General features: G+C 36.6%; 1 protein-coding gene across 1 annotated transcript; it reads left to right on the forward strand.

The window, feature by feature from the left end:
• Positions 1-150: 150 nt before the first annotated feature.
• On the forward strand, positions 151-12,899 carry TNFSF13B (TNF superfamily member 13b). The gene is made up of 6 exons (XM_068170007.1): positions 151-679; positions 763-868; positions 8,554-8,610; positions 8,927-9,039; positions 9,136-9,286; positions 10,911-12,899. The coding sequence occupies exons 1-6, from the start codon at positions 362-364 to the stop codon at positions 11,021-11,023; spliced, it is 858 nt and encodes a 285-aa protein (XP_068026108.1). The 5' UTR covers positions 151-361; the 3' UTR covers positions 11,024-12,899.
• The last annotated feature ends 6,770 nt before the right edge of the window (positions 12,900-19,669 follow it).

Raw genomic sequence — 19,669 nt, forward strand, 5'->3', positions numbered from 1 at the left:
CAGTGGAAGCAGCTGTGTCTAAATTTAAAGATAATGGGAAACAGTAATAGCAAGTTGCCACATAAATAAATAGTTGAAAGTGAAAGGAGGAAGGTAGACTGAGCAAGCAGTTAATGAGAAAGTGCTCATTTCCAAAATGCAGCACACAAAGAAAACTAATCAGAGACCGAATCTTAGGCTTTCACCCTGTACATTAAGTTTAATGGTTCTATCAACAGCTTCATATGACAGGAAATGATCTGGGCGTTTTTTGCACTTATTCTGGATGCCCTTAGTTTCAGATAGCAGCTGGTAACATGGATTGCACCTCGGAAGGGGACAGCTGAATTCTCCCTCTGGCATTAGTGAGGAAAGAACAGCGATGAAATCCGTGGACTGTGTGCACGTCATCCAACAGAAGGATACCGCCTCTGCCCCCCCTGGTGCTGCTTCAGGCACTACGGGACTTTTTTCTGTCACATTCCTGTGGCTTGCAATGCTCCTGTCCTCTTGTCTTGCAGCAGTGTCTCTTTACCATGTTATCACCCTGAAAACAGAACTAGAAGGTCTGCGCAGCGAGCTGATCTACAGGGTCCAGGCAAGGTCTCCGTTAGACCTGCCACCCATGTCCCCTGCTGAAAATAAAGTGGGTACCCCTGTTTCTTCCTTCTTCCAAGTGTCTGCAGCTGGTTCCAGGCAGGTAAGATGGAAGGTTAGTTTGCTGCTTTCAGGGGATAAGTAAATGAGAGACTCTTTCCACTGACTGTTATTTCTCCCCATTAGGAGAACAGGCTTCCTGATCCTGGCCCTGTTGAAAGCTTCCAAAAGGATACTTGGAGTAGGAGTAGAAACAGGGGCAGAAGGTCTGTTATCCACACAGAAGAGACAGGTAAATAGCACCCACTGGACTGGGTTGGGATGCCACAGTTGGATACCATCTTGAGAAAAGCAACAGTGCTTGATTTGTGTCTTCTGTCAGCTGATTTACACTTCCAGAGCCCCTTATGTTTTTCACAATTATTAATGAATGAATGGTGTTACCTGTAGGCATATTCCCTTGAGGTTACCATACAGTATAAGGTGCCAGATGTTCATGCTGTATGCAGATTGAATTTGAAACATTACATCTCAAATCTGTTTCTGTAATGGAGATATTTCTTGATGATGCAGTAGAATTGAGTACGGCAACTTAAAATCATTCAAATAGTAAATTGCTCTGTTCTAAGCCCATCAGTTTCATCTTAGAGTCGTGTCCAACTTTTTTCTTGCTGGTCAATGGTAGAGAGGGAAAGTTATTGATAAAAGTGTTAAGTCATTTTTCTGGGAAAATACGTTAATCCTAAAAGAGAGAAGTAAAAAGAAAGCTCTTTAGCTTTAGGGAAGTAGAAGATTTCAAAGAGAAGGTCTGGCTTATATCTGTCAAAATAGGCTGCAAGCACTTCAGAAGTTTAGCATGATTTCTACATTAAAACAATCTATTAACATGATAACAAAATTAGTAAAGGCATGGTTATTCAGTACATTCTTTTTCTGTTACAGCCTTTTAAAAAGATGTTGCAGAGAACATGAAAGACCTCTGATGATCTTTATAATGCTGGAATAATAATTGGATATATTTGTTCCCTTGGGGAAAAAATGCCTGCTTTTTTTCTTTTTAATTTGTTTATTTTTCTCTTTCCAAGCACAATGATGCCTGATAGGACAAAATATAGATTTTTTTTATTACAACAGTATGTATACCTAATGTACTCTCAGTGAGTCAATATAAGTGTTCATGAGTTGATAAATGTGTTCAGTCCACTTGCAAATACTTTTAGCTTGTTTTAACTGATGAAAGATCATATCATCAATTATTAAGAGATGAAGTTGAAATTTGTAGGTAGAAACTAAATCAAATGTTGCTTAAAATGTGGTTCTCAGTGACACTTAATGTGAAATGTATTTCACTTAATAGTCAGAAAGCAAAATGAAATCTCTATTCTGGAGTATAATCACTCTAATTATCTCCAATATTCTAAAAGGAGTATATTAACTCAGGACACCACCCAGAATCTGTAAGTTTAAATGGACTTTATTCTATTTCACTACTATTCTTTCATCCAGAGTCTTGCATAAGAGTGATTTCACAAACAGGACTGAGGACAAGATTGCTTAAATTGTATTTCATGTAGCCCGTTTCCTATCACAGGAACTACAGAGCTTCCCTGCCCTCCCCACCCTACCATCTCCTAAGTAAAATTAGTGATCTAAAGCATAAGTATCATCAAAAATATTTTTTTTTTTAGAATGAATGTTATGACAGCAGTATTCTGCAAGTTATTCAGGTCACTTCAGGGTAGTTTTCATCTTCATCCTTATTGCTATTTGAAGGTATATGGAGGGAAAGAAAGGTTTTAGGCTCCTCAGCTGTTCTTCTGGCAAACTTAAATTCTTCTCATCAAGTAACCACCTCTGATTATGCCTATTTACATTCATTCACAAATAATTGTAATTAAGGTATTATTTCTGTAAAATTCACAATAGAGCTGGCTATAAAATTGTTCAGGATGGATGACAGAAAATGCAGAATATGAACATTCATTTTAAAGATAAAAGCAACATAGACTTTTATCTTTATACAAATACTACAAAACTAATCTTTGCTAACACAATCATCATATTTTTGTATATAAAAGAGTAGAAAAAATAAATCACAAATCTTGCATTTGCATTACAAATCTTGCATAAAAGGTCATCTGATAGCATTATCTTTCTGCCTGCTCTAGTTTCACAAACTAAGTTTGTCAGAATTCAGTAAGATGTGACATTTTCTCAGCTCACATTTCACTGATGATCATGAACATACACTAATGAATATTAAATTTTGTTTTAGCAGAGTGAGTTGAGTAAGAGATCATGGTGTTGTTCATGGTGCTGAATTCCGTCTGTTATTTGGTCATGTATACAGAATTACTACCCTTGCATTTTAATCTCATTTTCATATCTGGGTACTAGAATCCTGACAGCCTTCCAATCATCCTGCAAATGCACTGAACTCATTCTGGTACAATGGAAGATAAATTAGTGTATTGAGCGAGGTGCATCATTCTTGTCCTATTTCTGTTTGCTTCAACATCTCAAAGTAGAGTCTGGTCTCATAATTAATTGTTGATTTAGCAGACCAGTTCCTTAGAAAGCGAATACTTGAAAATGCCACTGATGCACAATTGCTTCTTTAGTGCTTCATCGAAGAGCAGAAGTAAATCATAGAACCATTATTTTCTTTACAAATAAAATTGTACCCTGATTCTGTTGTATTTTTAAACTTCTCTTTAAACAGCTCTTCTTGAACATATAGAACTTCCATTTTAATATTTTAAAATTTTTTTATTCATTTGATGTTGTGTGCATTAATGTGCCCACAAATTAGAATTTTGATTGAAGTGACAAGTGAATGAAAATGGATCTAACACAGTGTTGTTCCTTCATATTTTTCTGGGGTATTCATTTATCTGTGTTTGTGCACAAAACTATTAGTCACCAGTGGCTATACATTTTGTGTCTTGAGAAAATGTCCATCTGAAGTAGGTTGAAAAGTTCCAAGTAAAGCCATACAGTTAGCAGTCAGAAACAGAGTTCTTGATGCAATGAGTGGGAGTTAGTGGGAGCATTTTGAAATATGCAGGCAGGTAGATCATCTAACCACTTCTGGCAAAAGTCATATGTAAAGGAAAATAGTTAGAGAACTAAAACCTCTCCTGAATTTTACCTTGTTTACAATTCCTGATTGCCTCGCCTGTTTGTTTCTTGGTAAGGTGGATGTGTGCTTGAGTTCAGCTAAAAGTATGGGTTCCCTTACCTCAGACAGTTTAGTATGAAAGTAATTTCATTTACACACTTTCTCTATGCCCCATTCTGATAAGTATCATGGGGTCATGATTTCCATGGCCAACTAGGGCAGTGAGCATCAGTTCTTCTGTAAATTTAAATTCATTGAGATTTTGCTGTCAAAAGCTTGGAGCACCCTGGATTTACTCTGGTATATCGAGGCTATTCTATCTCAACTAGTCTGATTGCATGTATGGATGTAACTGATAAATTCTAAGCCATTTCACAAAGTAAGGCAAACTAACCTGACACCAGTTGTTCCTGGGTTCTACTCCGATATCAGTTGTGTCAATGGGAAATGATTATTGCCACACAAGTATGGTGTATAAGTTGTGAGAATTTTGGCACTGTTCTTGGTGCCTTACTGGCAAATTATTTGTTTTGCTAATTAAAAGTGTTTTGACTTTCTATGTTATTGTTTTAGATCTCTGTGATAGTGAGATAACAAGATATTCTACAAGTGGGACTTGACTTTAGTGACCTCTTAATCAAGAAACCTAACCTTTTGTTACTAGCCTAAACAAATACCACATATGAAATTCCCTCAGCAAATATTCAAAAGACTTCTTATTTTATTGTTTGAAGAAGGGAAATAACAAGAGTTCTCATAATGAAAACAAAAAAAAAAACAAAACAAAACAAACCAAGAAAACCCCCCAAAACCACAAACCAACAAAAACCAAGGTCTACTTCTTGAAAAGATATGCTATCCTTTTTTTGTTTCTGCTGTCTAACTCAAAAGGAAGTTGGCCTTTCTATGTGAAATGAAAGAAAATTACTTGATACAATGCCTGCAATTTTACTTGAAGAATTTTACTTACTGAATTAATGAATCAGTGCTCTTTATTATGCAGAACACTGTGCAATCAAAAATACACAAAGGCTTTAAGTTTTAAAAACAATATTCTGCTTTATACTGTATAATAGAAGTCTGTATAAAGTATTCTTAATTCTTAGCAAATTATTTCTGTGCTATTATGACTGTAAAATGTTAGTGGTAGGTCTATTAAAGTCAAAATAATGCTAACAATACTTCAAAGGTATCTATTAGATCTGAGTCATAGCTGTAACTATGACCATACCATTTTAGTGCATGGACTGATTTAATCCATGGTTGATGCCATATGAGGACATAATTAAGTAGCATCAAATTAACCAGTTTGTAAATATGCACAAGTAAGAGGTAAAAGAATATCTGTTGGGATGAGAAATTAAGAAACTAAAAGAAGAACTGGAAATTTTTTTAAGAACACACCATTTAGTGTTTTGGGAAGTCTAAGGAGAACAAATCTAGATCAAAGAAGGAACCTAATAAGCAAGTCCGTTTTTCAAAGTTCAGGGGGTTTGCTTGTTTTTATTTCAGCAAAGATTGTGATCGATGTCTCGGGCTGCAAATGTCCACACTTTAAACTGTGTGCATGACTTCATAGATCATAAACTCAATTATTATTTTTATTTCATGGATTATTAAGATAGACTGCAAAATATTAAAATGATGAAGCAAATTACATGGGAGAGCAAATCTGATTTTACCAATATAAAATTTTAAGTCATTTAGGTATGCAGAATACTGCTGCAAAAGAAAACTATTTTTTTGTTGTTTTTGTTAAATTGTGGTTGAATTGCTCAGACAGTGGAGAACTACACACTTCATGTGCTGGCTGTGATTTATAAAGCCATCTGGAGACACCAAATTCTTCAGAATTGACCACTGTAGTCATGCAAGGAGGCAGAGACAGATCGAAATGTTCTTCTCCCTATCCTCATCCCACAGAGCTGTCAAAACCACAATCAAACCAAACCAAACCAAACCCAACCAAAACATTCATCAAAGCAAAGCTTATTATACGAAGTTCTTCACCATGAAAGTGGTGAAGCCCTGGAATGGGTCGTCCAGGGAGGTGGTTGGGGCCCCATCCCTGGAGGTGTTTAAGATCAGGCTGGACGAGGCTCTGGCCAGCCTGATCTGGTGTGGGGTGTCCCTGCCCATGGCAGAGGGGTTGGAACTAGATGATCCTTGTGGTCCCTTCCAACCCTGACTGATACTATAATACTACTATGATAAGTCATGAAAGGTTGGCACACTTTTTGCTTCTAGATAGCCTCTGTTTTGTACAGCTAGACCTCATGTTGACACTTAGCCTAGATATTTTTTGATGTTTTTAAGGAGTATTTTGAAAAAACTGTATTCTCTTTGCATTATTAATTACTCAAAATCCTTTAGATTACAAAGCTGGTACTCAGGTTTGAGTTATACTGGGCTGAAGGACACTCAGGTAAAATTTTTGATTCCTGATCTGCTCAGTGCTGATCTTCTCAGTCCTGCTCTGCTTAGTACTGACAGTAACTATTCACCCCATGTTTTGTAATGCATATATTTTTTTTATCATATTTAGGTAAGATTCAGGTCTTTCTTGAAATAGAATTGCTAACATTTCTTATTAACTTTTTATGGAATATCCCCATTAACTTATCCAGAAAATACATTCTGTATATCCAGATCTTCTCTTTAATAGTAGTGTGGTTCATTCTGAATATGTTTCAGTTACTTAGTTTTAAGCATTCATGTAGCTCCACTGAGGTCAAAGTGAAGTGCTTGTATATATTAGGAATACTTATGTGTCAGTTTTGGCTTCTGAACACTTTTTTGAAGAATGTTATTGTTCAATCTCTTGAACACATTTTTAGATTTTATTTGTCCTTTATGGCTTTAGGTAAAACAGCCACTGTGCTAGTTTCTGTTCCTTTATTGTCATGAATGACACTACTGTATCCATGAATCACTGTGAAAAGCAGAAAAGAAAAAAAAAAAAAAGAAAAAAGCAAAAAGCAGCTTTCTATATTCTGTGGAACTTTATTTCTCTTTGTATAAACTAAATTTTTTTTTAAGTGCCTTTTTTTTTAGGGGGGGGGAATAGAGGTAGATTTGATTTTTGCAGAATAAGGCAACGTTGGTTATGTGTTTCAAAAAGATGGGAAAGACCTTGGACTGTACTGAATTTCATGATTTTAATTAATATGTAGCAGTTCTCAGCAAGGATGGCTAGTATATCAATGTTGCAAACAACTGAAATATAAATCCAGACAGGCAGACTGTGAATCAGGATAGTTTCAAGAATGTTTATCAAGTTGGCAGAGCAGATTCTACTGGATAGTAACCAGCAGGATAGTAACTGATAAGTGTGAATCATAATCATGTTTGATTAATAGAAAATTCAGTGGCCACACTAGTCAGTCACTTTTAAAAGCAGGAATGAAAATTGAGCTTACTGAAAGAGAGTGAATTAATACCTTGTGAAATAAATTGCCTGATGTGCTTGATTGTGCAATTCCAGAACATCATGCTTTGATTCTATTTGGAAGCTTCCTTTTCAGAAAATTCTCTTTCTTTAGAGTGGTACAAAAATGATAAAAGTATAATACCTGTTTCAGTTTTGTTTTGGGTTGACTTTTCTATTCCTTATCAGAAGGCGTAGAATTCAGACATTCTCATCAAATTAAGTAGGACTCACAGGCTGTGTGATTATTGTGACATTGGAGTTTTCCCAGATATGTGCATGAAACTTTGTCTGCTGCTAGTGCTGGTATCAAGCCCTCTTCTGGAATATTCAGGCAGGACCCCTGGGAGAGTAGGCTGCCTTTTACCCAGAACTTCTCAGTATCTGCTGTGCAGTGAGAGGTTTGTGCTGCTGGGCACTACCAGCAGAAGTAGAAATAGGATCCCATGCAGTAGGACACTACTCATTACGGCATTAGTGGCCAAATCTGACCTATAGCATTCTTACCTGAAAAGAAAACCAAAATGGAGAATTCAGCAATTCACAGAAGATTTTTTTTTCTTTTCAACACTTAGCAAATTCTGTTGAGTGCAGTAAATATTACTACACTGTTTTCCAGCCTTTGAAGTAGCACTAGAACCACATTTTCACCATAATCTGCTCTAAGCAAATGCAACTATCTTTTATTTTTTTTTTTAACATGAGCTTGTATTTTAACATACCACAACATTTTTCTGTGATCAGACTCTTAGTTTCTCATTAGCATTGCCTGTCTCTACAGTTCTGAGTAATTCATCTGTTTTGACAGATACTAAGTTATTTGTTACATGTGCACTAGTTTGCTAAGAGTCATCTCTCTATCTTTCCTCCTCATCTCAGTATAGACTGACTGGTTGTGGGTATCTGAAAACCTATTAGAAGTACATCTATATAGATTTTGACAATTTATTTTGACAATACTGTACAACCAGTACTTAGGAGTAATATTTTACAGCAACTGTGACTGCAAACTAATTTCTTTAAATAGTATGATAAACATCATTAGACAGTCTTATCTCTGTCATAGCCGGGAGAGTTGGGATTTTTTGACCTTTTGCTTAGAAAACTAACAAGGCTAATTAATTTGATGCTTCCTACCTCATTTGACTTACTGCTACATTTTTCAATTATGTAAGGACTAGAGATTAAAACAAGCAGGTATTACTTGTGCTACTATCTGAGGCATCCAGCTTAGCTGCAAGCTTTCTGAAACACTAAGATATGTGTTAAAATCAATAGATTATGTTTTCAAATAAGTCATGAGACTGTGAGAACTTTTGGGGTTTTTTTTTCTGTCCACCTTTCCTTTTTTTCTAACTACTTTGAATAGTGTACTCTATTGTATTACTGATTTATATTTCTTTGGTTTCAAAATGCTTTCACTTTGCAGTGCTGCAGGCCTGCTTGCAACTGATTGCTGACAGCAAAAGTGACATCCAACAGAGTGGTAAGAATATGTACTACAATTTATAGCTAACTATTTAATGTATTAACTCTTAATCCAATTTTATCTAACTTCAAAGCAGTAACTAAGTTATGTCACCACATAAAAATAAAAATTTTAAAAAAAAAGCAATCAACCAAAAAACCACACAAAACAAACCCAAAATAGGTCCGTGCATCTGAACATCTCTTGCAAATACCCTTTTTTTCAATAAGATTTGAAATATTGACTGGAAGTAAATTTTTCAGGTTTTTTTGCAGAGAAAAATGAAGAAAGTAACTATTCTTTCTGATTAACCAGAAATTATTGTTGCTTTCAGATGATTCAAGCATTGTCCCTTGGCTTCTGAGCTTCAAACGTGGAACAGCTCTGGAAGAACAAGGAAATAAAATAGTGATCAAGGAAACAGGATATTTTTTCATATATGGCCAGGTAAGAAAGCTCAATTCATTTCAGCATGTGATTTATTAAAGGATTTTTAATGTCTTCATACAATATGTTTGAAGTCTGCACCTCTTCATTCTGTAGGTTTTATATACGGATACAACATTTGCTATGGGACACCTAATACAGAGGAAGAAGGCCCACGTGTTTGGTGATGACCTCAGCTTGGTGACATTGTTTCGTTGCATCCAAAACATGCCACAGTCTTATCCAAATAACTCTTGCTATACTGCGGGTAAACACTTAAGTTTTGCTTTTCTTTGTTTACAAATAAATAGTATAAAATAGAATCTGTAGCATTGGGTGGTTAAGCATTATGGCAGTTGCCAAGAAAATTGACTAATTTGGTTAATTACAAAATTAGAAAATAGTTTTTAAAAAAATATGGTTTTATTAAAAGTATCAGCAGTTGGAGGGTGTACATTTAACTTTAATGATCTGAACAATTCCCTTCTCTCCACTGAATATATAATGTGGCTAGATATTTTGGTGCTTTCAGTTAGATATCTGAAGCAGACAAAAGGATGATATACTGCCCTTACTGAAGAACTCAGTTTAATTTAGGGATTGAATTCCACATTTAGTTATTCAATAAAATATTTAAGAGCTATGTTCTGCTTTAAAACATCATACATTAATTTTAGTCACCCAAGTTTTGCAGACCATACAGTGGGATTTTGAAAAGCATTTCTCACCAGCTTCATTCTCTGCTTCTTGTAATGGAAACTGCAGAACTCTTTATGGCTGTACAGGTTAGAAATACCACAAGAAAGACCAATTACTGTATTTAATGCAGGTCCAACAGGCTCAACACTCAGTATTCCCGCAGTAACCTTTAGGAAATGGTGTATTAAACCTTGATTTGGTAGCTCGTACCTGCCTTCCTTTTCCCCTTGATGAGGGATTTAAGGGTTTTATCTCCTCTTATTTCCCAAAAAGATCTGTGTGAATAAAACCTTATAAAAAGGGGGACATTGCATTACAGTGTTGACTGTTGGCAAGGAATGGCATTAAAAAAATGGGATGGTGAAAGAAGCCTTTTTTCCCCCCCAAAATAAAAATAACTGAGCTCTTCCTAGTGGCAAATGATGCTGTCTAAACTTTTTCTTTCACTTTCTGCCTCTCTAACAGATTCTGGCATCATAAAAGCCTTCAATTTAATCTGTCTTCTTATTTCACCCTCATATTACTCCCTCTTGTTTCTTAATTATCCTGCTACTTCACAGTTCCGTCTTCCCAAATTCCCACCTTTCTATTTCACCTTGTGAACCAAAACTCACTGCATTATCTCATGCTATTGAGCATACGTTACAGCAGATGTTAGATGTGCTCTCTGCTCAGTGACTAGCTGAAGACAGGGTGCTTTTGGTTATCACATCAGCTGATGTGTGGCTGGCAGGAAGCAGACTTTTGTGCTCTGCCATTGCAGTGGGTCAGCTGATGTCTGGTAACCTCATTTGTTTGGTAAGGCTCATGAGACCTCCTCTAGAAGTGTGCAAACTATGTGGTCTAGGACCAGCAATTCCCAATGCTGACACTGACTGTCACATCATCATAACATGAGGAATTTGTGTCCACCACTGTTGCAAATTTTTGCAGCATTTGCTTAAGTGAACTGTGATGTACTGCGTGCAGAGTGGAAAGTAGCTCCAGTTCCAGAGAGGATCTTAAGTGTCAGCTTTGGGAAGGTTACAATTTGTAAGATTGTGCCTAAAGACCCCAACAAACCACTCATTTTACACACAAGAAAAGAGCCATGCTTATAATTTTAAGATGACATGGAATGACTTTGTGAATATAATTTAAGAATACAATGTTTCTGAAATATTAACTTTAAAATATTTCAAATCTTTTGTCAGGCATTGCAAAATTAGAAGAAGGGGATGAACTTCAACTTACAATACCACGGAGAAGGGCCAAAATATCCTTGGATGGAGATAGCACATTTTTTGGGGCGGTTAGACTCTTCTGAATGCCCACCATTTCTGTTACTATGCTTAATGCACTTGTTTTTCTTTCCTATGCTTTTGTCAGGGGGAAAAAAAAAAAAAAAAAAAAGTAATAAAGCTGCCAAATCTCTCCTCATCCACCACCAGCTTCTGAGAACTTTTCTTCATTTTAACAAGCAAAGCCAAAACAGGAAACACACCAGATAAACTTGTGAGATATAAGCATCATACGATTACCAGAAAGCCAATTTGTTTTAAGCAATGGTAAACTCCAAATAACGACGGCAAAATGATGGAGGTTTGGCTCTGAAATAATTTCTCATACATAAGGCAGACCAAAGGGGATGTTTAACATAGAAAGGATCGCTGACTATCAAGTTATTATTCATAATTGAAAAAGAAAACTAAACCATAAGTACAGCTCATCTAAAATTTGCTTTATCTCATCAAGCATAGCAGTAGATTCCTCATCACAAAATGGATGGAGGTTCTGGGCATTTTGGGAGTGTGGGTTTGTTTGGTTTTTTTTTATTTTTTGGGGTTTTGTTTTGTCCTTTGACACCAAGATTTTGGTTAAGAAAAAATGTAAGTATTTGAGATAATGAAAGCAAACTGCTTAGACATGTACAGAATATTAGTCACTGTCTTGATCCTTCCCTGTGAGCAGAAGTTATGTAAGTTAATAAAATCTGTTGGTATTTACTGATCAGCATTAATTTTACTGGAAAAAGGGCATGTGAGATGCTCCAACAGTTCAATATTCAAAGCATTGATACTCATCAAGGAATATGTATATACTTCAATGTGAGGTAGGCAGGGAAAAAAACCCCACAGTGAATTTAGTCACAATATAATAGGCAGATTTGGATTTTTGCCTTCATAATGTCACAATTTCTGCAGCCATATATAGGTGTTGTATATATATGCAGTATATATATGCATGTATGAAAGTATGGGTACACACATAGAGAGTTCTTTCATATCTGGGCATACAGTTGTATCTTCCTTTGAAAATTTTATCCAATGAAAATATTACTGCACACATTTTTATTTTTATGTCTCTTGCTTTCTGCTGTGATCCATTCTAAACAAAATAGTAAACCAGAAAATACAATAAACCTGGAACCAGCCATACAACCAAGAATATACATTAATATCTCAGAAATCTGCGCTCAGTCTCTAGGATAACTGTAGACTTTTTCTGCTGTTTTGAGTTAGGGGTATTCAATCTGGAGAAGAGAAGGCTCTGAGAAGATCTTATTGTGGCCTTCCAGTATCTGAAGGGGCCTACAAGAAAGCTGGTGAGGGACGTTTAGGATGTTGGGTAGTGATAGGAATAGGGGGAATGGAACAAAACTGGAAGTGGGTACATTCAGATAGCATGTTTGGAAGAAGTTCCTCACCATGAGGGTGGTGAGCCTATGGAACAGGTTGCCCAGGGAGGTAGCAGAAGCCCCACTGGAATGGATGATCTTTGAAGCCCCTTCCAACCCTGACAATTCTGTGTTTGTGTGATATTGCTCAATTCTGTTTTACAAGTACCCCAGACCTGTAGCAAGATTAAACAGATTTCTTCTGGGTTTTTTTTGTCCATTTGTGCCTTTTTAGGCTTTGTTTTGTTTTATTTTTTGGTCTTTATCTTTTGTATGTCTGCTTTGTTCAGTAGATAAAATTTACATGTTCTTTACCCCAAGAATCCATGTCTACTTCATGGTCAGGATAATAATATGATAATATTGTGGTCAAAACTTCTAGGATCTATTGCAATAAAAATGCTGAATACTTACTCCACTTATCTTCAAATAAGAATTGAAGTGTTAATAGAATAAACCCTAATTTGAGAATATTTTTAGGGATTAAGAATTGTGTCACTTAAGATCATTTAGTAAAGAAAAGATGCTTTTCATATTCCAGTCTCCTTGTCTGTTTTCACAGATTGTGCTTATTTGACTTAGTTCTCATGGTGATAGAAAATAAATAAAAGAGATTTGAAGCGAGGAATTACAGTAAACTACTACAGTCAACTACAGGAATTATAGTAAGCTAACGAAACAATTCAACTTCTCTGGGCTTCAAGAAGACATTTCAACAATAAGTATATGTATATGTGATTATCACACTATGATTTCAAAATATCTTGAAGTCTTCCTTACACACATTCATTTATTTATGTGCCATAGAGTCAAAGTTGCTTCTTTATGGTTTAGCCAAAGGTTGTGTGAAGCTACACCCATTATTAGCATGCAGGGAGTTGTCTGTTATTATTCACATCCATTAAAAAGATGTCCAGAATCGCTAATAATTTTAGGATTGTCTGATTATGGGAAAAAAATCTTGTTACTGTTACTTTCCCAGAGAATGATGGTTAAACTTAAAAGTTTAACTTTTGGTATGTAGGGTTTTCCAGTGATTTCAGCAGACTTGCATGTCCTTAGTTTAAGCCAGTTCTGAAAGTGCCTGGCACCTTAAAATGTGTAACTTTGTTATAAACAGACACAGTCTAATATTTTAAACATGGGGCAGATAGCAAAAATTCTGTGAAGCTAAATCAGTGGTCATCACTGCCCCTTTTCCTTGCTCTATTTTGGAATTCTGTTGCTCACAAATGTCAATGACACAGAACTTTGGAAAGTGTTTGGGGTATGGTGTAGCTTAGAAGAAAACTTTTCTGATCAAAAAGATTTTAAAAATGTTCCTTTCTTTTAGTAGGATGAAACTGAACCTCTATTTTTTTCCACAAAAAAAAAATGTGAACTATGATAGGCTGTTCAGATTCCTCTACTGACAAAATTGGCAATTTTTGGTTAGTTTTCTGGTGGTTTCATGAGGAAACTTCTCTTCTCAAAAATAATGTTTCTACACAAAGCTGAGTTTTAACACATCAGCATTTTCTGACCAATGCAGTAACAAAAGGAGAATACCTTCTTCCTGATGGTTCTGCTAACAAACCAGTGATATGTGAAGTATCAAAATACATCCAGACCACAACTATGCTGCATTTAGTGGGAGTTACTGAAACTTTCTACGTTAGACAGATGTTTAAATAAGTGTAATATTGGTTGGTTGACATCTTGTTTTACATTCTTATCAGGGATATCTAACATTTATGATAGGTTTTTCATGGGGTGTTAAGCAACATCATAGAAAACATAAAGGAATAGAACATTTTCACAGAATGCATGAACTTCTTTAATTCTTTCCTTTTTAATAATGTGCAGTTGGGAGATATATAGCTGTTTTGAAACATATAATTTGTATCTTAAAACTGAAAATATCTCTTTTTAAATGTGCAATCATACAGCCTACTGACATACAGATTATACTCATTACATGGCTTTCCTGCCCCTGAATGTTTCTCAGATTGCTCAAAATTTGACATTGTAACACCTTAATTTCAGCTATCCCATAGTTTTGCCAAGTTTATACCACTGGAGTTGAGATTTATTTATATTTATGGTTTATGTCTTAGGTTGAATTATATTGGATAACTTCAGTCCCTAAAGTTCTATTCTTGCAAAGATGAGAGTAAGGAAAATACACTGTTTGGATTCTATTTTGCAATTTGGCTAGTTTTTTTAATTTGGAAAGGTTTACAGACTCTGTGTTTTGAAATACGAAATATGTGAAATGATGGTTTTACTTTACCTTAATCAGGGTTTTCTTTCATTCTTTTTTTCTTTCTTGTGCACTCATACTTTGTCAAGGCGTATGCTTTTGAAGAATATTCCATAATTTCTCATGCTAAGCATATTCTATCTCTGTGGAACTTTCAAAAGAGAGGAAAATGTTTCCAGCAGTTTTGTCTCTTGGCTGACTCCATGGGTTACCAATCACAAGTAAGATATATGATTGTTTTTATCAAGGTCAGTCCAAGCAGTGGTGAGAAGGAAGTTGATGCAAACACAGTGAAGAAGGAAGCTTTTTGATATAGAAGGGATCTCATGGCATTAGCAAGTTCCATGGAGTTTAGGGGTGATGAGGAAACAAACCAGATTTGGAACTAGAATGCAGAAACTGAAGAGACCCTAACTAGGATTTGATTGCTTGAGAAGTAGGGAGAAATGCAAGCACATGAAATGGGCAGGTTGTGAAAAGACTAGGAACTATGTGAGGTTAGGAAAAGCAAGTTAAACATGTCTGTAGTGAGCCCTGTCAGAGGTGAAGGCTAACAGCATATTGCACTGTATTAACAGAAGCGTCACTAGTGGATTAAGGGAAGAGGTTATTCCCTGTATTTTCTTGCTACTTTTCAGAGTATATTTGAGATCCTGAATCTAGATTTGGACACATTACACCCCAAATGCAAGAAGGACAGTAAGAAACTTGAGAGAATGCATTTGTAATGCAACAGGTTGGTTGGGATGCAGTATATGCCTGCACTGTGAGAAGGGGCTGAGGGAAATGAGTTTGTCCAGCCTGGAGAAGAGGCTCAGTGGGTCCTAACATCTGTCTTCCAATACCAGACCAGAGGTTGCCAGGAAAACAGAATTATAACTTTTGAGAGGTTGACAGTGGTGTAAGAAGAGTCAATGGGCACAAATCAAACTGGGATGTTCATAACTGATATAATAAAAAAAAAAAAAAAAAAAAAAAAAAAAAGCACCATAGTGTCACAGTCCCTTTCTATCTCTCAGATTTACAGGTCAACATACTCCCAAAATTAAACTATCTATAATCCAGATTAATGATACTTATTCCAATGCAGAAATATTATGTCTCAGCATGCAGGTGAGTTCTCCTTCCACACTGACCTCAAGATACTTGTCTTCCATTGCTTCTTTGTCTAGGGAGGAGTCTTGATGAGGTCTTTTGAATGTTAAGATTACAGCTTCCAATTTTCCTGGCTTAGTAGTACCCAGCAGCCTTTTGGAAGTCTAAACTGAGTTCTCTTCAGACATCAGTTTCAATTTGGTAACAGTTCCTTAGTGGGAAATATTTTAAACAGAACATGCTGGGCTCCACATACCGGTTCTGGTGAAGCTCTATTTTTGTCTGAAAATTTCCAAGCTGCCCTAGTCCTCACCTCAGAGTTCCTTAAACTGGATTTCTCACACGTGGTCACTGATTGAATGTTCCTCCTTATCTGGCTGACTGACTGATGTTCTTGTGGTCTTGTTTGTAGAAGGGTTGTAACTCATAGCTGAAAATTAAATTAGCAGGTGCTGTGCTTTAAGTATATTGAGGGTTGTATGATTTTGCTTAGAAATACTACGGCAACAAAGGAAAAGCCCTGAGGTAAATAAAAACTGATGTGGAGGTAAACTTCATTAACAGTGTGCAGTTGGCCAAGAAGTATGCTTTGGAAAAAGCAGGAGGAAAAGTTCTTAAACTATTTCTGGGAGGCTAGACACTGTGTACTTTCAGTATAATAAGGATATTGATAGGAAGAGCAATCTGAGATTATACAAAATAAATTTTGTTACAGTGGAAAGGAAGTAGAACTGCAATTGCAGAGGCCATTTTACCCTATCTTAATTGTGAGTATTTAACTTTGCACTGGAAGATTTGGAGGGTCTTAGAGACAAAGGACCTCCAGGGATTCTTCCTGTTCGTTGTTCTAAAAGAGAAGTTCTGCTCCCCACAGACCTCATAGAAACTAACAGATGTAACTTTGGGGGGGATGATGACAGTTCTACCTGTGTTTAGGCAGTGTTTGCCTCTCCGATAAGGGAACTAGAGAGCAGCCATTCATAGTTACTAACAGCATTGGAAAGCAAATCTAACACTTTTAAAGGAGGAAGAGTAAGGGGGAAGTTTTCCCAGAGGGCGACAGACCATCAGTGTCTGGTGGCAGACTGCTGGCTCAGAGACTCAAAGTTTTAATTTAGTTTGTCCTCTAAATAAGGTCACAAGGATGGCTGAGATTTGGAAAGCTATACAAATCGGTTTTGCAATACTCACTTTTTTTTTTTTCTTCCTCAAAGAAGAGATTTGCCATCTATCCCCACCCCACAAAGAGGTCAGTAAGAGCAAAGTGAGTGAATGAGATGAATCCCCACATCAGATGCTGTGGCAGGCAGGAGAGGTAGGTGAGAGGTAGCTGTATCAGAGTAAGGCAAGACAACAGCAAGAAGACTGCTGTGGGGCTGCTGCCTGTCTTGCCTCATTTTTTCAGTTACTCCATGCAACCTTCCAGTCCTGGTAAAGTTTTTGAGAGCAACTTCATGGTGGGCTATTCTTATATCTATGTTCAATTACCAGTTGCAATTACCAGCCAAAATTACCAGTCCCAGTGATTAACCTGGGTATTATTATATGTAAGTATTATTTTATGGATAATGACTATTGACATGCACCGAGATGCTACATTGGAGGTGTGAGTCATGGCTGATTCAAAGAAGCTGAGCGGGCTGATGAGAAATGAGGGTGAGTCGGGCATTCTTTGTATGTAAAATGATGATGGTACTTTCCTACCTCTGAAACTGTCAGAAGTATATCTTCCACTATCAGTGAAAAGCACATATTCTGCTACTTCTCCATCACTTATTTATTTTCTTTCTTTACTTGTTCTATGCAGAATCCCTTTTTCCAGTTTATCTTGGGTCTCACTCTCTCTCTTACTCCTCACCACTATACTCAGAATATGAAAAAAAAACCCAACACAACAAAAAAACAACAAACACCAAACAACAAGGACAACCAAAAGCTTTTAAAGCAGAAAAAAAATCTACCTTAGATTGCCTCCTTCATTAATTTTTGGTGGATAATCTCATGATTCCCTTCCCCTTTTTTAGGGAGATGAATCTCAGGCAGGCTGGCAGTTCCACTGCCCTTTTGCTTTCTGCACTGCAGGCAAGTAACATAGGCATCTTCCCTCACATCCCCTGTGCTTCCATGTTGCCCCCAAACAACCTGGTGGTGAAAAATCCTCTCTTCTTTAAACTGAGTGCCTCACTTTTTACACTGCAAATGGAAATGAGAAAAATAATTTAAAAAAAAATAATAAAAAGAAAGAGGAAAAAAAAGTCTTTTGGAGGACTGATACCAATGAAGTGATCTTTTATGCCTGTGAATTAACAGTGAGCCAATGATGTCTCTTGCATATTGCACTTTCTTCTGAGGAAAAACAAACAAACAAAACCAAACCCCCACAAACAACAGCAAAACGACTTCCTTGAACTGTGTTTCGTGTATCTACAGGGAGAGAAACATTTTTTGTTTATTTCTCAACACAGAATATTTAGTTGAGAGAAAGAATTAGAAAGTCCACACAGTTCAGATACCAAGGCTGGACAAAACTAGCCATCTTGAACAGGACAAATCCATGTCTTCCGTCCAGGACTTGATGTCACAAAAATGGTGGGGTTTAACCTTGTAAGAATTTTGGTCCCTATTCTAATATGGATCAGTTCTAACTTATCATTAATTCTCACTTCCTTCTGTTTGCATACCTGAGTCTATACGCTGTCAGTGTATATGTTTGACAGTAAAATGCCATTGGTGTGAGAAATTCTGATTTATACATTTATTCCTTGTACTTTCCTAGCATGAATGGACTGCAAATCCTGAGCAAATGAATGCTTTGCTTCGTTTTGCTTGTTAACTAAGTTGAAAAACTAAGGTGGTAAGAAGAGTGCCAGTCTGTGATTCTGTGTGATTTTGTGATATTTCTGCCATTTAGATGCCAATGCTTTGAGATGTTGCCAATAAATTCATTTTTCATTCACCTTGATTTAACAGCATAGTGGTGAGAATTAAAACCAGCACTTGATTGACATAAGTATCTTGCCACTTGGAAGGCATTACTTGTCTTCCTATAGTTATCCTCAAATTTTCATTTCTTTCTAGCACACATTTCATATTAGCTGCAAACCTCTTTTTTCTTTCAAAATGGGAACAATGCAAATCCCACCCCTTCAATACTGCTCACAAATTTATTTTCTACAGCTGATGTGTTGATTTAGTTTCTTCAAATATTTGCTTCTCTGGCGATATGATGGTTTACATATATCAAATAGTTCTCTGTGTAAAGGAATTGTACTAAAACTGATCCCTTGGGATGCACGAGTTGCTGGTCTGTGAAGAAAAGCCAAAGAGAATGGCAACATTACACACAATTGTGACTAACCACAGCCTGCAACAGGGATTGCTCCACATTTTGAGGCAACCACCTGGAACCCCACTGTTGTGCATGGGGAAAAATCGACCCTTCTGTGTCAAGTTTGTCTCATGGTGGCTAACAACAGCCTCTTTGCACCATTTTCTTACCCTGCTGATATGAATGCAGCAGATCACATTGGATTTTTTTGTACACCCAGGATGAGTTCATTTGGACTTAATAAATGACCCGCTCAGGTGGCTCAGTTGGTAGCGCATCAGACCCTTAACAAGAAGGTCGTGAGTTCAAGTGTCCTCCCTACTCTAGTCATGAGGTCTGTGGTGACAGGTTGGACTCTATGATCTTTTTGAGGTCTCTTCCAACCTTAGGAATACTGAAATACTGAAACACACATGCAATGAAGATTTCTTCATGTTCTGAGGCAATCACCTGGGACCCCACTTTAATCCATGGGTAGAAATAGACATTTCTGTGTCAGATTTGTCTCATTGTAAAGCAAATGATTCATGGGTTGGCTGAATCATTCTGCAAATTACATTTATTTTCTTTTTTTTTTTTCTTCTCCATGACTGTTACCACCGCACATACTGTTACTATCCCAATTTAATTC

Source organism: Melanerpes formicivorus, unplaced genomic scaffold, assembly GCF_026170545.1.
Source record: "Melanerpes formicivorus ecotype bairdi unplaced genomic scaffold, bMelFor1.0.p_v2 SCAF_1, whole genome shotgun sequence".
Lineage (NCBI taxonomy): Eukaryota > Metazoa > Chordata > Aves > Piciformes > Picidae > Melanerpes > Melanerpes formicivorus.

Coding starts and splice junctions, on each gene's coding strand:
- TNFSF13B (XM_068170007.1), top strand. CDS start 362: ATGAAATCCGTGGACTGTGTGCACGTCATCCAACAGAAGGATACCGCC. Junction 680..762: donor CTGCAGCTGGTTCCAGGCAG/GTAAGATGGAAG, acceptor TCTCCCCATTAG/GAGAACAGGCTTCCTGATCC. Junction 9,040..9,135: donor ATTTTTTCATATATGGCCAG/GTAAGAAAGCTC, acceptor TTCATTCTGTAG/GTTTTATATACGGATACAAC.